Source organism: Cimex lectularius, unplaced genomic scaffold (genome assembly GCF_000648675.2).
Source record: "Cimex lectularius strain Harlan isolate CLEC.00 unplaced genomic scaffold, Clec_2.1 scaffold86, whole genome shotgun sequence".
In the NCBI taxonomy this organism is placed as follows: Eukaryota; Metazoa; Arthropoda; class Insecta; order Hemiptera; family Cimicidae; genus Cimex; species Cimex lectularius.
The window spans coordinates 975,942-997,201 of NW_019392763.1; the positions used below are offsets into that span (position 1 = coordinate 975,942).

The 21,260-nt window shown below is 36.0% G+C and overlaps 1 protein-coding gene across 9 annotated transcripts in view; it reads left to right on the top strand.

The window, feature by feature from the left end:
- The window catches only part of LOC106664006 (paired box protein Pax-5), a 130,656-nt gene extending 113,826 nt beyond the window's left edge, over nucleotides 1-16,830 (top strand). For 7 of the 9 annotated variants that reach the window (XM_014389345.2, XM_014389344.2, XM_014389346.2 and 4 more), the window contains 7 exons: nucleotides 6,044-6,255; nucleotides 13,690-13,775; nucleotides 13,844-14,039; nucleotides 14,161-14,271; nucleotides 14,438-14,602; nucleotides 15,067-15,174; nucleotides 15,584-16,830. In XM_014389345.2, coding sequence (XP_014244831.1) covers nucleotides 6,044-6,255; nucleotides 13,690-13,775; nucleotides 13,844-14,039; nucleotides 14,161-14,271; nucleotides 14,438-14,602; nucleotides 15,067-15,174; nucleotides 15,584-15,771 — 1,066 coding nt within the window. In that variant the 3' untranslated portion in view covers nucleotides 15,772-16,830. Of the gene's footprint in view, nucleotides 1-6,043; nucleotides 6,256-13,689; nucleotides 13,776-13,843; nucleotides 14,040-14,160; nucleotides 14,272-14,437; nucleotides 14,603-15,066; nucleotides 15,186-15,583 lie in introns of all 9 variants that reach the window. The other 2 variants (XM_024227408.1, XM_014389349.2) reach the window with 2 other exon arrangements.
- Nucleotides 16,831-21,260: the final 4,430 nt, after the last annotated feature.

The window sequence follows — 21,260 nt, forward strand, 5'->3', positions numbered from 1 at the left end:
GCATAGTGTATCATCAGTACGTTATATTTTAGATAATTTAAGGTCATCTAGAAATAGCTGGAATTAAAAACCACCGAAAGAGCTTTCTTCATGTATGAATAGCACGAAGAGAGTAGGATGAATATGTGATCCTTGGAAGACTCCAGAGATATGATGAATTTATAAAATTTAATTTTAAGAGATAATTTATTCGATTACTTAGATAACTTCAAATAATTTCTAAAAATACTATAGGTAGTAAAGTCATGCTAAAAGAGAATAATTGATTTTGAAATAAATAACTTATTTGCTCGACTTAACTAGTTCGTCGAAGAGTTTGAAAATAGACTATTGAAAGGATCTGCAGTAGAAGATACGTTCATCGCCAGATTTAACAACACCAGGTAGCTAGTTCCTGAATCTAGGAGATACACCAGTGGATAAGGAACGACGGAAAATTACCAGAAGAGGTTAAAAAATTATAAACTGTCCGGAATATTTTTGCACATTTAGTGTACGCAAATCCCAAAACTAACTTATTATCCCAATGATAATATAAACAATAACACCCGGTGTCGCCGTACGAGCAGTAAAAAATGCCATAAAAGAACGATCGCAGCATCAATGCATACCGTTTGAGGATAGGCCATACACAACTGACGCACGGAAACCTGCTTTTGGGGCAAACCCCGCTTAGGTGTCCCGATTGCAGAGAAAGGTTGCTTATTGGGTCACACTTGGTTAAGGAGTGCCACGCCTTGGCCTCTTAAAGGGAGCGAGTAGGCATAGTACCCGATATAAAGGAAGTCCATTGCACATGAGAGTTTGTTCTTGGGCCCCCTGTTCGGAACTTTGATGGGCCCGAAGTAAAAGGGAAAAACACCCATAATTAATGTAATTTTTAACTTAAAACTAGTGTATGTTTAACAAAACGCACTAGGCCTCACAATACTTATATTTAATATAAGTAAAATACTTTTAAAAGATCTATAAAATATTGAGTATTGTCAAATATAATTTAAAAGACGTATTATTTACTTGTTTGTACAAGTTCTGCCTTGAAAAAGACGTGAAGTCCTCAGAACCGGCCAATAAAAATATGTGATAGAGTAAAAACTGGAAATTCTGACTGCCTTTCTAAAACAACCAACAGTAGTTATTGTTGTGCGATACTGTAACATTTGGACGACTTATTTGTCAGTGTGTCTGTGTTAATAACATAACACCTCATTTAACAGATACAATGACTGCGTGAGTACACTATTTTTATTTTATTTCGTGTTATAATGAACTGTAACTCAGGAAAGTCAGTTCTGTTTAATGTCATTTAGATTAATGATAAAGATATTACTAAATAAACAAAGAAGACCTAAAGTTCATTATTTTAGCTATTAGATAGAAATAAAGTATTTTTTATTCGGTCCAAAATAACCAGAAAACATATAAAGAAATATGAAAAAATATGCCCTCAATAGTTCAAATAAAATGACAATGAAAATGTATAGTGATTATGCTGGTATCAAAAATATGGTTTTGCATTTCATGAAAAAACGAAACAAAAAGAAATTAAAAGAAAGCCAAGTCCATTTTAATAAAGGTTGGTGACACCAGAGTCTGACCAATCCTCGACAATGAATCACACATTTTTCCGCTGACTTGGCTCCTGACGGCATTAATTACAAACCCCAGGCAACAATAATTGAACTGCGGCTTCATCCAGGGAGGGAGTTTGGTTATCGGCCATAATTCAAACTGAATCCGGGGCACAATCGGCCGCATAATCATCAGCAGACTGATGTCGACCAAAATGTCCGACTGTATGCACAGGTTGCTTAGACCGTAATAGGTCAATGTAATTAATTGACTGGTTGAACCCTGACTTGTCGTTCGATACCTGGTTGTATTGTTAATGAGATATACTACGCGATATCAGGAAGCCTGAGACAGAAGGGTGTATTGGATAAACTTGCTTTGGGCAATCTGCATAACTTAACGATTTAGTTTTTTCTCCCACAACACTTTACATTCATATAGCATTTTATTGCTCCACACATAAAATTAAATTGACAAAGTTCAGTTATAAAATGCAATACATTCTAGGTGTTATAAAAGCATAAAACAAATTGAATTGGTGTTGGACTCCTAAGTATTCAAGAAGGGTAGTAGAGGGGAGGAGTGAGGCTTGAATAATAGGTGCTATTTATTTAAGAGGTGGTTTTCTAGAAAGCGACTCCTATAATGTAAGTTTTTCGACTTCTTGCCGAGGGGTGGAACCGAGGGGTGGGATGAGGGATTCGACGATGGCGAGGGGGCGGGAAGGTTCTTAGGGAAGTTGGTCAGAACAACACCCTGGGGCACGATCCTCAACTTTGGTTTTACTCTCCCTCTAAGAAACTGAGTTGATACTGTTTTAAAGAGGACTCTGGAACGTTACGCTTTGTTCTTGTGATAATTGAGGCTCATTGCCCCCTCCTTCTCACTCCTAAACCCTCTATCTACCCCTTAATTCTCCTCCCTCTAAAGTTTAACCCCTTATATATGCCTCTTGAACTTAACCCATTATTTCTTTGCCCGCAGCCGCTTCTTCACGGGGCATAAGAATAAAGTATTGCTACGATTAATCGCCGTATATCTATAATGTATATGCCTAGACTCCTTTTGCGCCATTTTCCCATCTTTTACTCATTTCCAAGCGAATAACACGATCGTTGCGGTTTTTCTGCATATAATTAATTGCCAGATCTCTTAATGCTCTCCCTTACAAACCAATAAATCAATTTAACATCTAGTTAAGCTAAATATTTCCTCTTTTTGCATCTGCAATACAAAATAATAAAAATATAACCTCAAAACTTGAGAAATCGACATGACATACTTTTATTGTATCATTCAGTATCAATTAATGAATTTTGCATATTTTTAAATTACCAAACTAAGGTTTAAAGAAAAAGAAAGGGCAATACTGGGATTCCTTTACATTTTCAGAGATTGCGTTTAAATGAATATAAGACGACAGTCTGCGTCCTGAGATCCGTGGTATGCTGTGTTATTAGTTGTAGTAAAATTATGAGAAAATTGTTACGATGGGTTAGAAAATTCCTTGGGCAATGCTGGAAATGGAATTCCTGATGCCGACCACCGCACTACCTCTGATGATATCAGTTTTATTTAGTGAAATTTTTACTTTATAGACATTAAATTCAATTAGAAACTGTTTCTTTGAATATTTTTCAATGTTGTAACAGAAATAAGTATAACCTTGTATCTTTTTTTTCTGCATCGTGTTGTTCGGAATATTGTTCTTCGCATGGTAATGTTGTTCTACCCTTCACACCCCACGAATGAGGAACGTCCCGTGACTTTTCGCGGCCTCCCCCACAACTTTAATGATTATTAAATTAATTTGTCGTGGAGGGCCAAACGTTGGTCGATGATGAATGGGACACGCGCTATCCCTGAGATTGGTCGTACAGAAAGGCAAGAGGGGTTGCGGGGGTTGATTGATGCTGACACGGTTGTTTCAAGCCTCGTGCTCGGCCGGAGACTAAGATTAATCATTAACAAGTGCATTGGCCAAAAGAGCGTAGCGAACGTTTTGAAAAAAGGACGACGTCTCAACCCCTCTCGGCATCGCCAACGTGCTGATTTCCATTTTTCATGTCTCACAATTACCCGGGAGAATTTATGCACATGGCGATTTTAACCAGACACGAACGAATTTTCTAGACTTCAATTGTGCTTTATATAAAATTATGAATAAATTTGTTGGGGTTGGGAGTGTTTTTAGTTGCTATGTCATTTTATTTCATACCTAGCGATCACAAAACTTTAATCCAGTAAACTTTAAAAGTACCGATACTCTCTAGTAACGCTATACTCGCAATGTCCACTAACTGGTAAATTTCCTTTAACTAAAGACCATTTTTTTAATGTTATCACCTCTAGCATGTACTTCACGTTGTGGACCAAATCCTCATCGCTTGAGCAAACAATACTGCATGGGGGCCTTTCTTGACGAGGCACAAGCGTTTAATAGCGTGTGGCCTGAGGGTCTCCGGTACAAATAAAACTTGTACTTCCATATACCTTGCACCTAAACCTTCTGTCCTACTTAACAAAACTATTCTTCCGAGTTCGCCAAGGATCAGACTACTTGCAATATTGTCCTCTGGGAGCGCGTGTGACACAGGACAGTGTGCTCAGACCGATCTTGTACCTCATCGTTATTCAGATGTTCCAACAAACCTTTCACTCTAGCTCGCTTACCGACGATGCTATTCTCTGATTCTGAGAAGCTCCAGATACACGTGTTGCGTATAGCCGAATGGAACAAATTCTAGCCCCCTTAAGACAAATAGAAGCAATTACACCTACATTACTTTTACCCTCAGAAACAAAAGCCATAATTAACATTCCTCAATAATCCTATCCCAAAAACAGACTGTAGACACTACCCTGGGTTCTATCTGGACTCTCGTCTCACCTGAACGTATACAAACTAAAAGACGGTTCGGACTACCGTACAAAGTAAGAGCATCACAGGTATCAGAAAAAAGTAAACCTACATTTTATAAGATGCTACTTGTTAAACCGACTTAGACATACGGATTAGAATTGTGGGGCAGCGCTAAACCTTCCAACACCCAAAGTCCTCAGAACCATTGTCAACTCTACTCTACTACGTTTCCAACACCACCCTTTCAATGACCTCCAAATACCCTTCGTTAAAATCCTAACACCCAACAAATTTTCCACATTCCATGAAAAACTATCCTCACATCCTAACACATAAGCCCGATACATGTCCCTTCCCTACAATCCAGTAAAGCGACTGAAGTGGAGATGGCCCCGGCACCTCCTTTCGAATAGTACATAACTACTCAGAAATGGTTACTGTCTCCCCTCAGGATCTATGCAAATTATAAATAATAGTTTATTTCATTACATTATGTATATAATTTGTACAGACGGTAATAAATAAAAAATAAAAATAAAGCACCTATAAAACAGAATGGTCTGCTTTGAATTTTCCACAGATCGTCGAAGGTTTGATACCAATCACTTGAAAATTTTCTGATCTCCCACTCACTAATTTTATTAATTTCTTATGTCATTTTTTAAACTCCGGTCATTTCAGTCTCACTGGTTTTGGCATAAATACAACATAATTTTGTCTTCCATGTTTGGCTGTTTGTTGAATTGATTGAGCCTTTCTGAGTGATATTCATACATATCATAAATCCTATTACTATTTAATGAAATTAATTAGTTTAAACTACGAGGCAGTATTAGAAAGTTTGGAAAAAAAGACTGCATATATTTCCGGTTTGAAAGTTAACGTTCGTAATCAACTTTTTACAGACGAAAGCCAGGTGGATAATGTGTCGGAGGAACCGTTTGAAGAGGCACCTCCGAACACCAAACCTAAAAAAACGCGCTTAGATATTAAACAGCTATTAAACTCGTAGAGACAACAATAAACACCACTAATGACGAAGCATTCGTGGGAAAACCCTGTCCAAACCTAGCAGTGATTTCCTCACTGGAAGCCTATGTTAATCTTCCCCTACAATTACCTTAATAGGGGTTGAGGGGGTGTAAACCGGAAACGGAAGTCAACAGGTATCACGTGACCTCTTTAATGCGATTGTCTACTGTCAGGTGCATCGTTTGTCATGGTAATGCCGACATAGAACCACATTGTGTTTGATTTTAATCATCTATTAAATAGTTAATGAAATATATATGCGGTACTCTGTGACTCACCGCGGCCAACTTTCCCATAGTTATATCATTTGAATAATTAATATCTTATAATTATAAGTTTAAATTAAGTTTTATCAATCGCTATAAGCGCAAAATTGCTGATCATCAGCGTATGGGAATATCATGGAAGTTTCTATTTCAAGGCTCATTGCCCTCCCCAAGAGTCCCTTTACAATACTTGACAAGGATAGTTAATCAAAAATCTTTAGAGTTACCCCAGGTTGTATAATGATCCTCTTCATTTCACCCTATTGAAATATACCCCTTTTGTATTTATAACTTTTTTCTTTGATTTCAGGATCGTACGGAATAAAGCTGCGGAAAAAGCTAAGCACGCTGTACAAAACAACAATACGTGTAGCCCTCCTTCTGGTGGTCAAGGCCCTGTATCTGTGATAGCACACGCTCCTGCCTCTCAACACGATAGGTACAGCATAAACGGAATTCTAGGAATACCTCAACACCACGAACACCCAGGAAAGCGGAAGAGAGACCTCGACATCAACCCCGGTAAGATTCTTATTAAAAACAAATCGATAATAGCTAAATATCGAGATAGTAACTTCCGGAAAATCTTCATGGGTATGATCGGAAGTCCTCGTTTCAAATTTGACCAATGGAAGTAAGTGAGGATCACCTCCCTTCTCACGCGTTACCAAGCAACCACCATTAAAGGGACCCTCCGCAGGAAAGCTTTTCTGCTACCCATCCCCCATCTCCTCCTTCGTTCTCTCTCTCTCTCTCTCTCATTCTCGCCGTTTTTATGCCAAGATTTGCATAGTCGCCATTTTTGTTTTGCGTGTTTTCCAGATTTTAACTTGGGGGGAGGGTGACTGAAATATAGTGTTACGCTCTAGGAGATAAGCCACCAACAGCAGATGTCTATTGTTACGGCCACCTTTTCAGACAAAATGCTTTCCTCATCTTTATTGCGCGGACCTTCACAATGAGCACAAAAACCAGATTAACTGGACGATTTAAATGCTAATATTATTATATGAAAAGACGCTTTGTTTATTCCACACACAAAAACTAAAACACAGCTTTTCTAAACTTAAAAAAAATAGCCGAAAAGATTGGTAAGTATACAATTAAAACCCAAACAAAAAGACAAAAAAATCTGTAAAAGTTTCAAATAACATGAATTCAATGGCAAAACCCACTTTATGGCGGACGGATAAGTGAATTGCTCCGTATAAAAAGTGAGAAGGTACAAGAGAATTGAAAGACAAGCAAGCGCCCTTATCGAGGAAAGCGAGAGAGCACGTTGGAAAGAGAAAAGAAAAGACATTCTACTTGATCAGAGTGCAGAACTGAGGGGGAGAACACCTTTCTAGCCCCAAAGTAACAACCCTTGGCCTAACCCCTGTTTTCACTCAATTGAACTTCATCAATCCGAAGTCTAACGCCTCAAAAGAAGCATTGTTCAGCGATTAGATAATAAATATATTATCCCCTAACAACTAGTTCATTATATGATTTTTTATTAATTTTTTATTGTACATTTTGGTTAAATTAGGCTCATTTTAAGCAGTTATATCAAATTTAGCGATAATGACGGAACCGTGGGCCCACTCCAATAAAGTAAAAGATTATAATAAAATAAAATATTAGGCTAATTGCCATATACGGATGTCTGTTTAGATGGCCCGGCTGAATTTCTCTTGACCCAATGACGCTATCAAAAAAAGTTTAATATTTTTTAGGCTAATTTCAAATTTTTACATTTTTTGGGAAAAAATTACACCCGGTACTTCAGGCCCAGTTCAACTTCAAAATTTCAAATACGGCCCTATACATCAGCTTAAAATTGTAAGTCCGAGTACATCTCTAATTTTATTTTTTGAAAAACCTAAAACCCTTCCAACATTTCGGAGAGATGAATTCAGATTTTCGCGAACATATAATTAAAACATAACACACGTAACATAAACATAGTAAAATATTCAGCTCCTCGTCGAAATTACGCGGCCCGTTTCTTTTTGCCATAATTTGGCATTTTTTGACCAATTTAAAATCCGATTGCACCATTGTTTTCAGCGTACAAAATCCTTTAAAATTATGTGTCAGGATGTATAGGGTCGTATTTCAAATTTTTAAGTTGAACTGCGCCTAAGTACCCTGTATAATTTTTCTCAAAAAAAGTAGAAATTTGAAACTAGAATAAAAAATATTAGACGTATTTTTTTTTGCTTTTTAAATAGCGTCATGGGTTCAAGATAAATTCAGCCGGGCCATTTAAACAGGACACCATGTATAATTCCATGCTTCACGTGCCTACTTAGAAAATTCCACACATTATCATTTATCGAAGAAAACAAACGATAAAGTACAAACGACACAAGCTCCCCCAGGAATAAAGCATAGAAAACATGATTTAAAAAAGATGGTATCATCGGTGGGATGGGACATGTATCAGAGCATTGTCGATGTCGGAGGATCTGACTCGTAGAAGAAGTGACATCCTCATCCGATTAAGGATAGGCCATGCGAGGTTGACATATGGGCCAAAGGCCGCGACCTTCACGTAGAGAAAGGTTGTTCGATGGTTCCATTTAGTTGAAGGGTGCAATTCATTGGCTCTATATAGAGAGCTTAGGAATTCTACCCGATATGGGAATCGTGTTTGATCACGGCAGCACTGGTCCCCTGTCCCGATTTTTAAAGAAACAGGATTGTTTTATTGTATATAGTACTGATATTTTTGTGTACCTAGCGTGAATTGATTGAGTGAACTTATTGGAGTGAATATGTATATCACAGAATATTGAATATCCCATCGACCCTCAATTAGGTTATATAATTATAGTTATATAATAGCTTATGGAATACTTGATATATAAATAGGAAAGAATGAGTGAGAGTGTGAATGGGTTGGGGTCATAACTGGATGCGTTGGGTGCTAAATTGAGCTACCTGTTGACAGCACCCGAAGTCCAACTACGGTGGTTGGACGGGTAAGACCGAGTTATGACCCGGGACTGCCAACATCCGAGGTGGGTGATTCTCGAGACCTGCCGGTAATTTATTGTAAATTACCAAAGCTGGAGTTACCGGTGGACTGCGAGAACCGATAGGCTCAACTCTGTACATGTGCAGATTTGATCTTATATAAATCCAAATCCCTCACAAATATAATAAATTTGTAAAAATTAAAGGTTAATTTAAATGAAAATAAAAAGATCCAATTCATAACAACCAGCAGGATCAATAAAAACTGCAACTACAAATCTTATAAGTACACCATGAAGTGTTATGTATTGACTTTTAACAGAGTTATTCTTCATATTCCGGTCATATAAAAAAAAAGCTTTGAGAGGTTTTTCCACCATATAAATTTCAATGGCCTTTCTCTGTTTGTCCATAAGTAGCCACAATCCCCTTGGATGAAAACAACTCCTTAAAATGGTCTTGATTCCGCACAATAAGAGCAAAAATAACATTTTATTGTTAGAAAGGGTGTACAAAGAGGAAAGTTTGCCTCGTCCCCTTTGTCGTCTAACTGCTCCTCTCTCCTGCAACTTACCCCTATCGGCTACAGAATAATACCATTGTAGCGCCCCCTCTTATATAACTGCCTTTTAATGTAATCCTCCCTCCCCCGTGGGGCCATATGTTGGGAAACAATGTAATTGTTGCTACAAAAGGGAGTTATGATGCTTTGTCCTCTTAAAGCGTCAGTTACAAGATGGCCGACTAAAATGGCGTAACGGTGGTGACGGTGTGATTGATTCAACGAACAAAGTTCACAGTTCATCCCTTAAAAAGTACCCTTCAACCCTGCCTTGAGAGATAAGACGGGGATAATTAGATTCGGATCTTTTCGGATATCGATTCTATCTGACGTTTGATTAGTCTTTGGGTCTTCTTTTCAATGGACGCTCTTCGGGCTTAATACATCGCACTTGATAATTTCACGAAGAAACAACAGCCTGACGCTCTCACTCTGATCTACAAGATCCCACAGTCTTAAAGATTTTCAGCATGATGTAAAACCTCGAAAATAATGGATAAAATTCCAAGATGGATTTAAAGCAAGGGTGTCTCTTATCGCCAATATTATTTTCATTATTTATCAATGATTTGCCTGCGTTTATTCAAGGTGGGATTCGTACAGTAGGGGTAAAAGTTAATTGTATAATGTACGCAGACGAAATTGAATTTGTTGCAGATTACCCAACTGTGTTAGTTAATGATAAATAAGTTAGCTGAGTATTGTCAACTGTGGAACCTTACCGTTAACATGGATAAATGGAACATTATAATTATATAAGTGGGAAGTTTATGGGCCGACAAACAGCTGAGATCATCGCCGGCCCTCTGCGTGTTTTCCTTCTTTTTCTTTTCTTTCGCGCATATTTTGTTTTAAACTGCAGCCATTTGAGCGTCTCGATCTGGTTACTGACTCTCTGGTTGGAATATTATAATTTTCAAAAATAGAGGTAGTCGTGCCAGGACACTGGGATTTTAATGGCATCAGTATTAATATTGTAAATAAGTATAAATAACTGGGGGTAATTTTAACATTAAAACTTTCATTTTGCATCACTTTGAACAGAAAATGAGCTTAGCCTAAAATTCAGAAAAAACAAAAATGTTGAAATTTGGAATTTTTTGAAAATGTTGGATGTGTAATGTATGTAACTTAATGGCTACACCCAACATATACTGTTGACTGGGGATGGACTCTGTCCATGTATTAGTGACCCTGAATGGAATTTTGATACTGTAACTTTGTATATATTTAACTAAAGATTTTATTATTATTAATGGATTAAATTGACATCTGAAAACCTAATCCTTAAAATATGATGGTTATCATAACCTACCAATGCCCAGGTTCATATTTACCGCATAATAAAATGAGAGTAAAAAAGTTTATAGTAAAATATTCTCCAATTCAAGCAGATTCATACGTTTTGTTCTTATAATTGTCCGATATTTCCATACCCTTACAAATACTTTCAGTTTCTGAAACACTTTTCCCTTGAAATAGCCCAACTAAAGCAATCTATTAAATTTTAGACTGTAATGGACGTATGTGAGGCCAAAACAGCCAAAACTCCTGAACCTAACGTACGTAATATTTGTATTTTTACTGCAACTTTTTTAATCGAACCATTTGGACTTAAAGGAAGAGTTTTCATGTCATAACTATGTATTTGTGGATTATAAGAATCGATTCATTCGTTCAGGAGAAAGCCACACTGTAGTCGGACGGGTGATATATTTTGTAGTCGGGGGTCGACTCAGGACTCTCTCTCGGTAATATTAAGGAGGGGGATTATGAAGAGGCTAGGTATAAATCTCAAGGGTTGTAGCATTGCCAAGGGCCTCCTCACACCCCAGCCCTCCAGTTCCGCTTCTGATGGTCAAGTAAACGGAACCCCCTACTCCAGAAACCAACCCCTTCTTCCCATTTATAACTCCATCCTTAATTTATATTACTCAGTTTTTCCTCTAGCTAATGTTAAGTGCTATTTTCCTCTTCTCCTAACTTTCTTGTGGGAGAACATCTTTATCTTAGCGTCGTTATAACCTTTTTTTCCGTTTTGTATAAATTTCTTTCCCCCTTTCTCACTTGACGCGGGCGCAACTTTTTTTTCGGCCCGTACCGACCCAGATTTAAGGGAGATTTGAGGAAATTAAATATGAGAAACCCAGCGGGCGATTGGGGGCGGTAGGACAACGAGATAGAACATATGCTGTCGAGGAAATTCCCTCGGGCCCCTGGGGCAGCCCGGTTCAATTAAATGTTTGTATTAAGTGAGTATGATTGCCCAGAGGGTGTACTTTATAGATTGTAACCCCGTTGGGGACAACATTGACACTCGATACCCTCGTAAAGGGCTTGTCTCAATCATCTAAGCCCTTCCCTTGATTACATTACGCTTTTAAAGAATTTCATTTTTCAATTAGCGTTTTACATTTTATATTTGCTTCAATTTCCTAATTAAAAACATAACTGGAGCTGGACGAAACTGATTTCTTCTCAAAATTGATTTTTTGATGGCTTTCACTATAATTAGTATTATTTGTCTTAACTTACGTAAACATATTATATAAATATATACGAAAAAAGGCATTACTTTTAAGTAATTACCAGAGCTATTACAGCCGATAGTAAAAGTACAAAAATACCCGTGGAATCGGTTTTAATAAAACATGAAGGGCTGCTGAAATCCGATGCGATAATGGCCTCTGATTCATGTGGAATGATTCAATCAAAAGAAGGCTTCTGTTGCCGAGAGTCAATCATTGTACATTTCCAATCAATCCTCGTTCAAAAGGTGGATAAACAATTGAAAACGTATATTAATTGACCATTGGGGCGTGGTTGAAAATGTAGCCTGTCCGACGTAGATTACATATACCGCCGACGACCAACCCTTTCGTTCTGTCCTCTCACTCTCACGCTCACACTCCTTCCCTCCCTCTTTCTGCTCGGTTTTACACGACCGAGAGGGGAAAAAAAGCCAACGTTATTGCCCCCATTTATGTCTTATTGTCCTCCATTTATTTTATTGCGGATCCTGATTTTTTTCTCTCCTTATAATAGCCCATCCTCGGGCAAACTGCCTGCTTTGTGAGTTTCTTCTTTGGCGAGACATTTGTTGGGTGGGCGTACATATATATTGCACTTGTTATCAAACCACTCCGATTTAACATCTGCGGTACCATTAAAGTCAATTTTTTGCCCAAAAGAAAAAAAATAACAAAACTGAAATTGAACAGTAATGACATAATCCAACTTATATCCCTGATTAATGTTAAGCATTTTTATGATAGATTGATAGAGATAATATGTAGGTAAATATCGCGATAAATCTTTTCCTTCAGAGAGAGGGAAGGAGAGTGAAACGAAGCGAGAGAGAGCGTGTGTGTGTGAGAGCGAGAGAGAGAGAGAGAGAGAGAGAGAGAGAGAGAGAGAGAGAGAGAGAGTGAGCGGCCTAACCACTCATAAAACAGGCAGAGAAAGAGAGAGTGAGGCGAGAGGCAGACAGACTGAGACAGAGATAGATAGAGAGACCATCCTAACCACCACTAAGATAGTAACAGAGAGAGAGAGAGAGAGAGAGTGAGACAGACAGACAGACAGAGAGAACTAGAGAGACCATCCTAACCACCGCTAAGTTAGAAACAGAGAGAGAGAGAGAGAGAGAGACAGACAGAGAGAGAGAGAGACTGACAGAGAGAGAGAGACAGAGACAGAGAGAGAGAGAGAGAGAGAGAGAGAGAGAGAGAGAGAGAGAGAGAGATTCCTCCTAACCACTCCTAAGACAGACCCAGACAGAGAGAGAGATTGAGAGAGAGTGAGGAGTGGCAAAGAGGCAGGGGGTCTTCCATTCCGAAGACAGAGATAGACAGAGAGACAGAGAGAATGAGAGTAAGTAAGTGTAAGAAGGAGACTGAAAGCAAAAGAAAGCTATCGAGAGTCAAAAAAAGGCTTTGTTGCCCATTGTAAGGCGTTAAGAGCAACACTCCGGCAAGACCAAAAAGATATAACGGTTTAAACAAGGGAACTTTTATTTGGAATAAGTAATTCCGTTGAACGTAATCACGCATGGCTATAAAAGTAAGGTACACAAATAGATAAATAGAATAGAAATAAGCCTATTTCAGCTAAAATGTCCTGGTGAGCACGTGTGTCTCAGAAAGGTTCACAAAATCGATAACATCGTTGAATTTTGAATAATGAAGACATGCTCGATATCGGCCCGTCAAACTTGAAATTTATAAGAGCCTAAACAAAAATTCAAAAGAAGCTGACAGGTGGTCGTCCATGGCCATGAAATGACCCTTGGAAACGACCCTTTGTGTTTTTCTATTGAAGAGATGTTCTTGATCCATTGTGGTCAGCCCTGCTCCCTAAAAGCGCATCCCATTATATGACGAGTCAATAATGATGTCTATTCACACTAAAGGTTTTATATATTTTTCCAGACGAGAACAGAGATTTGAACGGACACGCCGAAGACGAAATCAAGAGGCAGAGAACACAGTACAACGGCGACCAGCTTTATTCGAATGTAAGCCCATTAAAAATCTTCAAAGCCTTATTTAAAACACGCAGGTTATAAAAATAATTCAATTCTAGCTTTGGTCGAGTAAATGGAACATGAAAGAAGAACATAAGTTATTCTCAGACTTAGGGAGTGGAGGTAGTGGTGGTTCTCCTTACTACGACTCCTCTTCTGGTTTTCCAGCTACATCAACAACGACTGCAGACATTTATGACACAATCAGTACAATGAGTCAAGCTCAAACTACCCACATATACAATCCTCCAATCGGTAATTATATTATTTTTTCCTTGCATGTTACAAGAATTATATTATTTTATGACGTGATGTAGAATTTTTTTTTTTTTTTTGAGATGCTTGTATTAGATTTTTCGTTTTTTTCATTCTTTAGTTGGAGGTGTGAATCCCTTAACGCCAATCAGCATGCAAGAAATTCATAAATTAGGGACGACGACCGTGTTAGACCCATTATCTTTATCCCCAGTGCAATACCAGCATACAGGTGAGTCAAACAGAAACAACAAAAACATACAGAAACAGCATGTCATGAGCATGTTTGTCAAATCCTTTTAAGTTCATTAAAAAAAAATTGGCTTATTTTTACTTTTAAGTTTTGCATGGTTTGTCAATGTTTTAATTTTGCTGTGTGTGCCGGGCATGTTGTGTAGACGGATATAATAATGGTACGACTGGAGGGACGGGTACGGCAGATGTCGGGTCACCAGGACAGCCGCTTTCCTTGCCGGCAGACCCGGCACCGAGTCCAAACCCCCAAGACCCGACAGGGTTGACGGTTCTGCAATCACCATACACCACCACCTACTACCCTACAGGTAAATTTGGAAACATTTGGTCATTCGAATATGTAATTTTTGCAGTGCTGCTTGCATTTGAATTCTTTTAATCAATAGTTTTAAATAAATTAGTTTAACTTCATTAAAATATATACATATGGATGTCCTCCACAGTTGACTAAGGATGAATAAATATTATATTGGCCACCATCTTATTTACCATCAGATCAATTTTGGGTTATGCATACTACATAATTGGGCCAATAATTTGCTGTTCAAATGCAGTGGATGAGAAAGCAAAATAGACCTTCTTGTTTTTCATAATTAATCGAATAAGAAAAAAAAAAAAGAAAAAATACTTTTCTTTTTTGGCCTAAATCATACAGTCTGCTGTTTAATAAACTATAACATTATGTTATGAAGAATTATTTCCAAAGTGTCAATCATTTGTAATCACTTCAACCCTAAAGATTAAAATTAACACATGTACATTGTTTTTACAGGAGCGGGAGGAGGCGTGACGGATTACACCTATTCTTCTCCTTATACGCAGTACACATCGGCACCATACACGGGATACAACTACCCGACTGGCCCAGGAGGTCTCCTCAGTAAGTAAACAGTGAGTATGATTAACCCCTTCCCAACCCTTACCTATTCAACCAAGGCACTTACATAATGTCGAGCTTACACTGGAAGGGTCAAAGCCACATGACATTGTACAAATAAACTTCCAAGGTTTCAAATAATTTTTATATTGGCTACTTCATATCATTGGAATTTAATTTCATTTAAATTTAATTATCTCCAAAATTTTTTCATTTACCAATATTTGACCTAAATCATCGATTAGTTTTTTAAATGCCGTTTTATATTCTTAATAAATTGTTTCCGGAAGTTTATTAAAACACTTTTTAAAAATATATATGTCCCAATTTTTCCATTAACATTTAAAGATATTGTAAATTTTGCCTAGAAAACTAATCAAAAAATTTGTTTGTTTTTTTTTTTTATTTGCAGATTCGTGCTATTTCTACGGTAACAGTAACCAAAGCGCCAGCGATTCGCCGGTATTTTCAAGACATGTCTGCTCCGAGGAAGCCAGATCTCCTCTCGCAGCGACAAGGGCCAATTCTGGCGCGAGTGCATCTTCACCCATTGGCACATCTTCATGTATGAAAGTCGAAGCCACAATGGCCACACAGTGAAATTTAAAACAAAAAGTTTATACGAACTGTCAGCAGCATCATCACAAAATAAATTGAAAAAAAAATTGTAATTTGAAACTGTTACTCAAAAAAATTTTTTTTTGGAAAAGCGAATAAATTGCATATCACATTGAACTTGTATGAAGAAAATGGACTTTCTGCTTAAAGATATATGCAACGAATAAATAAAGACTCAATAATGTGAAATAGACAATGGTGTGAGATCTCAAGTAATATATCATTGTATTATACAGCAGAGTGTTATACCAAAGAAAAGGTGTATATTATACTAGTGAACCGGTGTTAAGACTTAGAAATAGAAAGTCTTTGTACCTACGTCCAAGTCAATAAGTCATATTTATAACTGGGACAATGAATCTAATTATTCAAGGTACGATAGGCTTTTTAAAAATATTAAACTTGGTTCGTCGACTGTAATGTATTATATTGTACGAAAATAATTATTTTAAAAGAACCAATTTCTGTCACATAATTGTAAAAATATTTTAATTAGTAAGAACAGTTTTACCAAAGATAAATTCATAATCTGGGTTTATATGTGAATTTATTCAGACTAGATTGTAAAATATTTTTATTATTAAAATGTGTGTTCATATCTTTAGGTTTATAATTTGCTTCCACATATAGCACGATTCCACAGCCCCAATGGGAAAAACGAACTTGTACAGATTTCTAGGCTTAAAAGTAGAGCTCTAATCCGCACAGTGCACAAAGCATGGCACAGTTATCTTCTAGGACACATAGTTTAGTATATTTTTTACATTTTGTTTTTGTTTTAAAAGATAAAACTTTAATTAAACCATTGTAACGAAACAATTTTATTTTCAAAGCCAAATTTTGTTAAATTCATTATATTTAAACAATTTTTTTGTAACTTTAACAGGTTCACAACTTAACGAATTAATTTACTGGTATTTGCGTGCAATTCGGTGTGCGCACCGACCGTAATAAAGCACTAGTCATATTCTTTTTAAATATTTTAATCTTGATCAATCAAGACTCATAAGAAATTTTTGATTTATTTATAATCTATTTTGTTATATTATTACTGTTTTTTTTTTTTTTTTTGTACCAAAGATATAATAAACCCAAAAACACCTATAACTTATAAACAAACTTCAATTAGAAAAACAACATGAAATTATGAAATAAAAACCAAGACCTGGACATTTTAAATGTATCAATTATTTGTAGAATAAAATTATTGATCTTATTTTTAACTGTGAGATTGAGAAAAACAACCTACCACCAATCAATCCCTCAACCATTTTTCTAACGATAAAATGAAATTAAGCTAACTTTTAGAAATAGCTTTATTTTAAACATTCAACATCATTTTATTAATGCCTAAACTAACTACCTACTGCAAAAAGTACATAACTAACCTAAATAAGGATCAGTAAGGACTCAACAAATAAATTATATCACAAGTAATTAAAACAGCTGTAACAGCAGAAACCCCTTATTTCATCCAGTAATGATAACAGAAGACCCAGAAAACCACTGATGTGGTAAAAATTTATACCTGAGGGCAACCTTATTCACTCTCTATAAAATGTCAATTTATGACATCATTCTATTGTGTCATATAGTAATTATGTATTGCTTGATCGTACAATTGTAGTTAGTAGCTGGACTGACAGAATTGCCATTTTGTATTCTTGTAACTTAAACATTTAATTCAGGAATTTGAGGTTATTATAATGAAATAAATTATTTTAAAAATTGACAAATGCAACATCCCACTATGTAAGAGAGAGAGTTACATACACAATTATCTAGTTTGAACAACAATTGAGGTCATATCACTTCCAAAAGTTAATTCAACAAATAAGTATAACATATTTTAAACCTATCAGGTTCTTCCAACTTTGAACAATATTTTCAACAGGATTATGAATAGCCCAATTATGAATAAATTTATCCAACATTGAAAAGGACAATATGCTGAACCAATTTTAATCTGGTTTTCATTCAGGACGTACCTGTCTACTGCTCTACTAAAAATAACTGAGAATATTCATAGATAAATTGATCAAAATTACTAAACAATTATTGTTTTATAATATTTCAAAAATGTTTTCAGGTCAGTCACTTTTCTTGGCGAGGCTTATTTCTTATTTTAACTTGGAAACTTGTTTTGTCACATTTGGATCATCAAACCAGACTATAGTGTGGTCTGCTGATGATTATTAAAATATATGCACTGCCCTCCTGGTAAATTTATTTGATATGTATCTCAAAAATTAATTTTAAAAACTGTTCATTTTGCTTCAATTTGAGCCAATAATCATTTGATTAATATTAATTGTCCTAGGAATTTTCTGATATTTCATTCACGACTCCCATAAAAAGGTAATAATCAATGTGAATCAAAATTATAACAATTACAAATGAGAAAAACAACCATGATTTTAAAATTTTAAAAGGGGGTACAAAAAAAGCTATAATTTTGCATATGATATGTAGAAATTGATATTTATGTAAGTTATATTCACCAGCAAAAAAAATTCTGTTTTTAAAAACAACCTTGTTTCTAATGGACAGAGGAAATGTTGATTGTACAATAAATTGGATTTGGATTTGTATAGGTTCAAATCTGCACATGTATGCACATATGTATCAAACATGTGCTGAGTTGAGCCTACTGGCTTCTCGTAATCCACTGGCAATTCCAGCTTTCGCTATTTACAGTAAATTGCCAGCAGACTCGAGAATCACCCATCCCAAGTTGGCAGTCCGAGACAGAACTCAGTCTTATCCGTCCAGCCACCGAGGTTGGGTTCAGAGGTGGGGGGTTGCTGTCAACAGCTAGCTAAATTCAGCACCCAACGCTTGCAGTTCCAATCCATTCATACTCACGTTCATTCTTAAATACATTCACTCCTATTTACATACCATTCATTCAATTAGGGTGATGGAATACCACAACTATACAAGTATACTCAATATTCCATCATCGACCCTCTCACATCACACATTCATGTTAATAAATACATTCATTTTCAACATGAAATAGGTACAACTATTATTAATATATACAATAGAATAACCCCATTTCCTCCAAGAATCGCCTTACTCAACCACAATTCACAAATCATGTGCCGATTGCACAATGGTGGAAATCTTCCTGTTCAACTCTGCTGCATATTTGGAATATAATTTTTATTTGATTGTAAAATACAAACTTAACATAAAAAGCTCTAAGCTTTACATGGCTGAGTCTTTCAAACGTTATCTTGCTATGATAAAAAAATATTTAACACAAAATTAAGAATGTTAAAAATGTGTAACATGTTTAAATAGCTGAAATAATGAAAATACCACAGAAACAGTGTCAATAAGTTCAAACAAAAAGTATTTATTTATACTAGCTGCGTTCATGAAAACTACAAATTTATATACATTTTATTAGGGCGTTGAGTAAAAAATGACGGTTTTTCAATTTTTTTAATCCTTTCCTTTCAATGTTATTTTTATTGGTTCTGCTTTATTCCTTTGACTATCATGAATAATTTAGTACACATTAAACCCAGAATTATGATCAGTTTGTGTTTGATAATTGATCAATCATAAAGTCTTGATTTGACGAAATTCTTCGTGACGAAATCTAAGAGATTGTTTTACAAAAGGCTAATCGAGAGAATTTATTAATGTAATAAGAAATTTTTATATAATAAACTAAGAATATCCATTTTTTTTCAATGATTTGCAATTTAAAAAACTAAACTGAAAATAACTTTCTAGCCTTGAAGTAAGGAATGCTAAAATTAAAAAAATGTTTGCATGGAAGCAAGAAAATGGAAGCACAGAAGCAAGACGTTAGTTTCTCTCGGACGCATGAGAGCAAGTCACGATGGAAGCCAGTTGTGGATGCAGTCCCTTATCAGCCCGTTTTAGGGATTAGGGAGCAAGGGAATGGGTCAGCGTTTAAATGGAAACAAAATATGTATGCTAATTACTTTGTAGTAAACAATAGTACTTGATTTTAGAGTGGCCTCTTCCACATTTATGCCATGAAAACACTGGAATCTGTTGCGTTTCAGGAGTAAACGTGGTACTCTATATGAGCACCCACTGACTTATCAGACCTACATTAGGGCCTATCAATTTTTTTTTTCTGCAAAGTTGGTAATGTGTTGGAATCCATTAATATTAAAAGGAAGTATTTGTGTGTCACAGCTTTGGTATCTGTTTCAGTTCTACCATCTAGTACATTAGAAAAAAATGAACAAAAGAAATTTCATGTTTTAAGGACTAGCATGCACACTAACCTTACTGCCAGCAGAGAGAGTTAACTTACAATTTGTAAATTCCCCCTGAAAAAAGAAAAGCATACGTTAAAATGAGAGATAGATAGATGACATTTAAATAGTAAATATTATATAATTGAAATTTACCCTCTGAAGGCAACAATCCTCACATTAAAACAGCATTGATGAACCAGCTACGTCTGTGCACTGTTAAACACTCACTGAATTATTTTACGCACTGTTTAAATATCACTTTGCAAAACCGAGAAAATAATAACTGAAAACTTTGAAAAATATAATTGCATGAAATCCTTAACAACTTTTAACCATTACAAATATTGAGGTAAGGAGGTTAAAGAGCTTGTCGAGTCTGAAAATCACAAATCCTTAAACTTCCACCTTAGCAGGTAATATATCTGTGTATAAATACCTCAACATCACATGGAAGTACAGAAAGTTTCTTTTGGAGAACTGTAACTACTGAGACATGTAAGATTGGAAATAGTTTGTGATGTCAATAAAAAAAAAATTTCAATTAATAATACTTTTAACCTTAGGTCTTGGTTGAAACGAAAAGGTTAGTGTCACTAGCGAGATTCGAACCCATGACCATCAGCTCAATATGCCGCTGTTCTCACCACTTGAGCTATTGTGTCTCCAAGATTCAAGTGGTTAGAGCAGCAGTGTAGGTGTATTGAGCTGAAGGTCAAGGTTCGAATCCCGCTCATGACACTAACTTTTTCATCGCAATCAAGAACTTAGATAAAAAGAAAATATAATTAATTGAAATAATTAATACAGTCAATTATGACTGCAAACACATATGGATTAAAAGAAAAAATATTTAGCTAGGGTTTTATTCAGTTTTATCTGCCTAACTGTCCAATCAACCAGGGTTTGATTAAAATTACTCTTTCATAGTTTATAGTGGTAATTTCATTTCGATTAAGACCAATGTACAAAAAAAAAGAAAAATCTAAACAAATTCTAAGATAGATAGTTATATTTGCTAATTTATTGATTGTGATTGAATAATCTTAGACAATTTAAATTGTTCCAAAAAAAGTAATTGAGTCAACAAAGAACTCAATGTTCCTTCTTGACTCTGATGCTGTCTATACCTTTCTTCTTTTTTTTAATTACAGAGATAGGCCTGGCCACACTTTCATAGGGACTCGCCTAACGAACTGCACCATACTGGATACGGGACTGGTT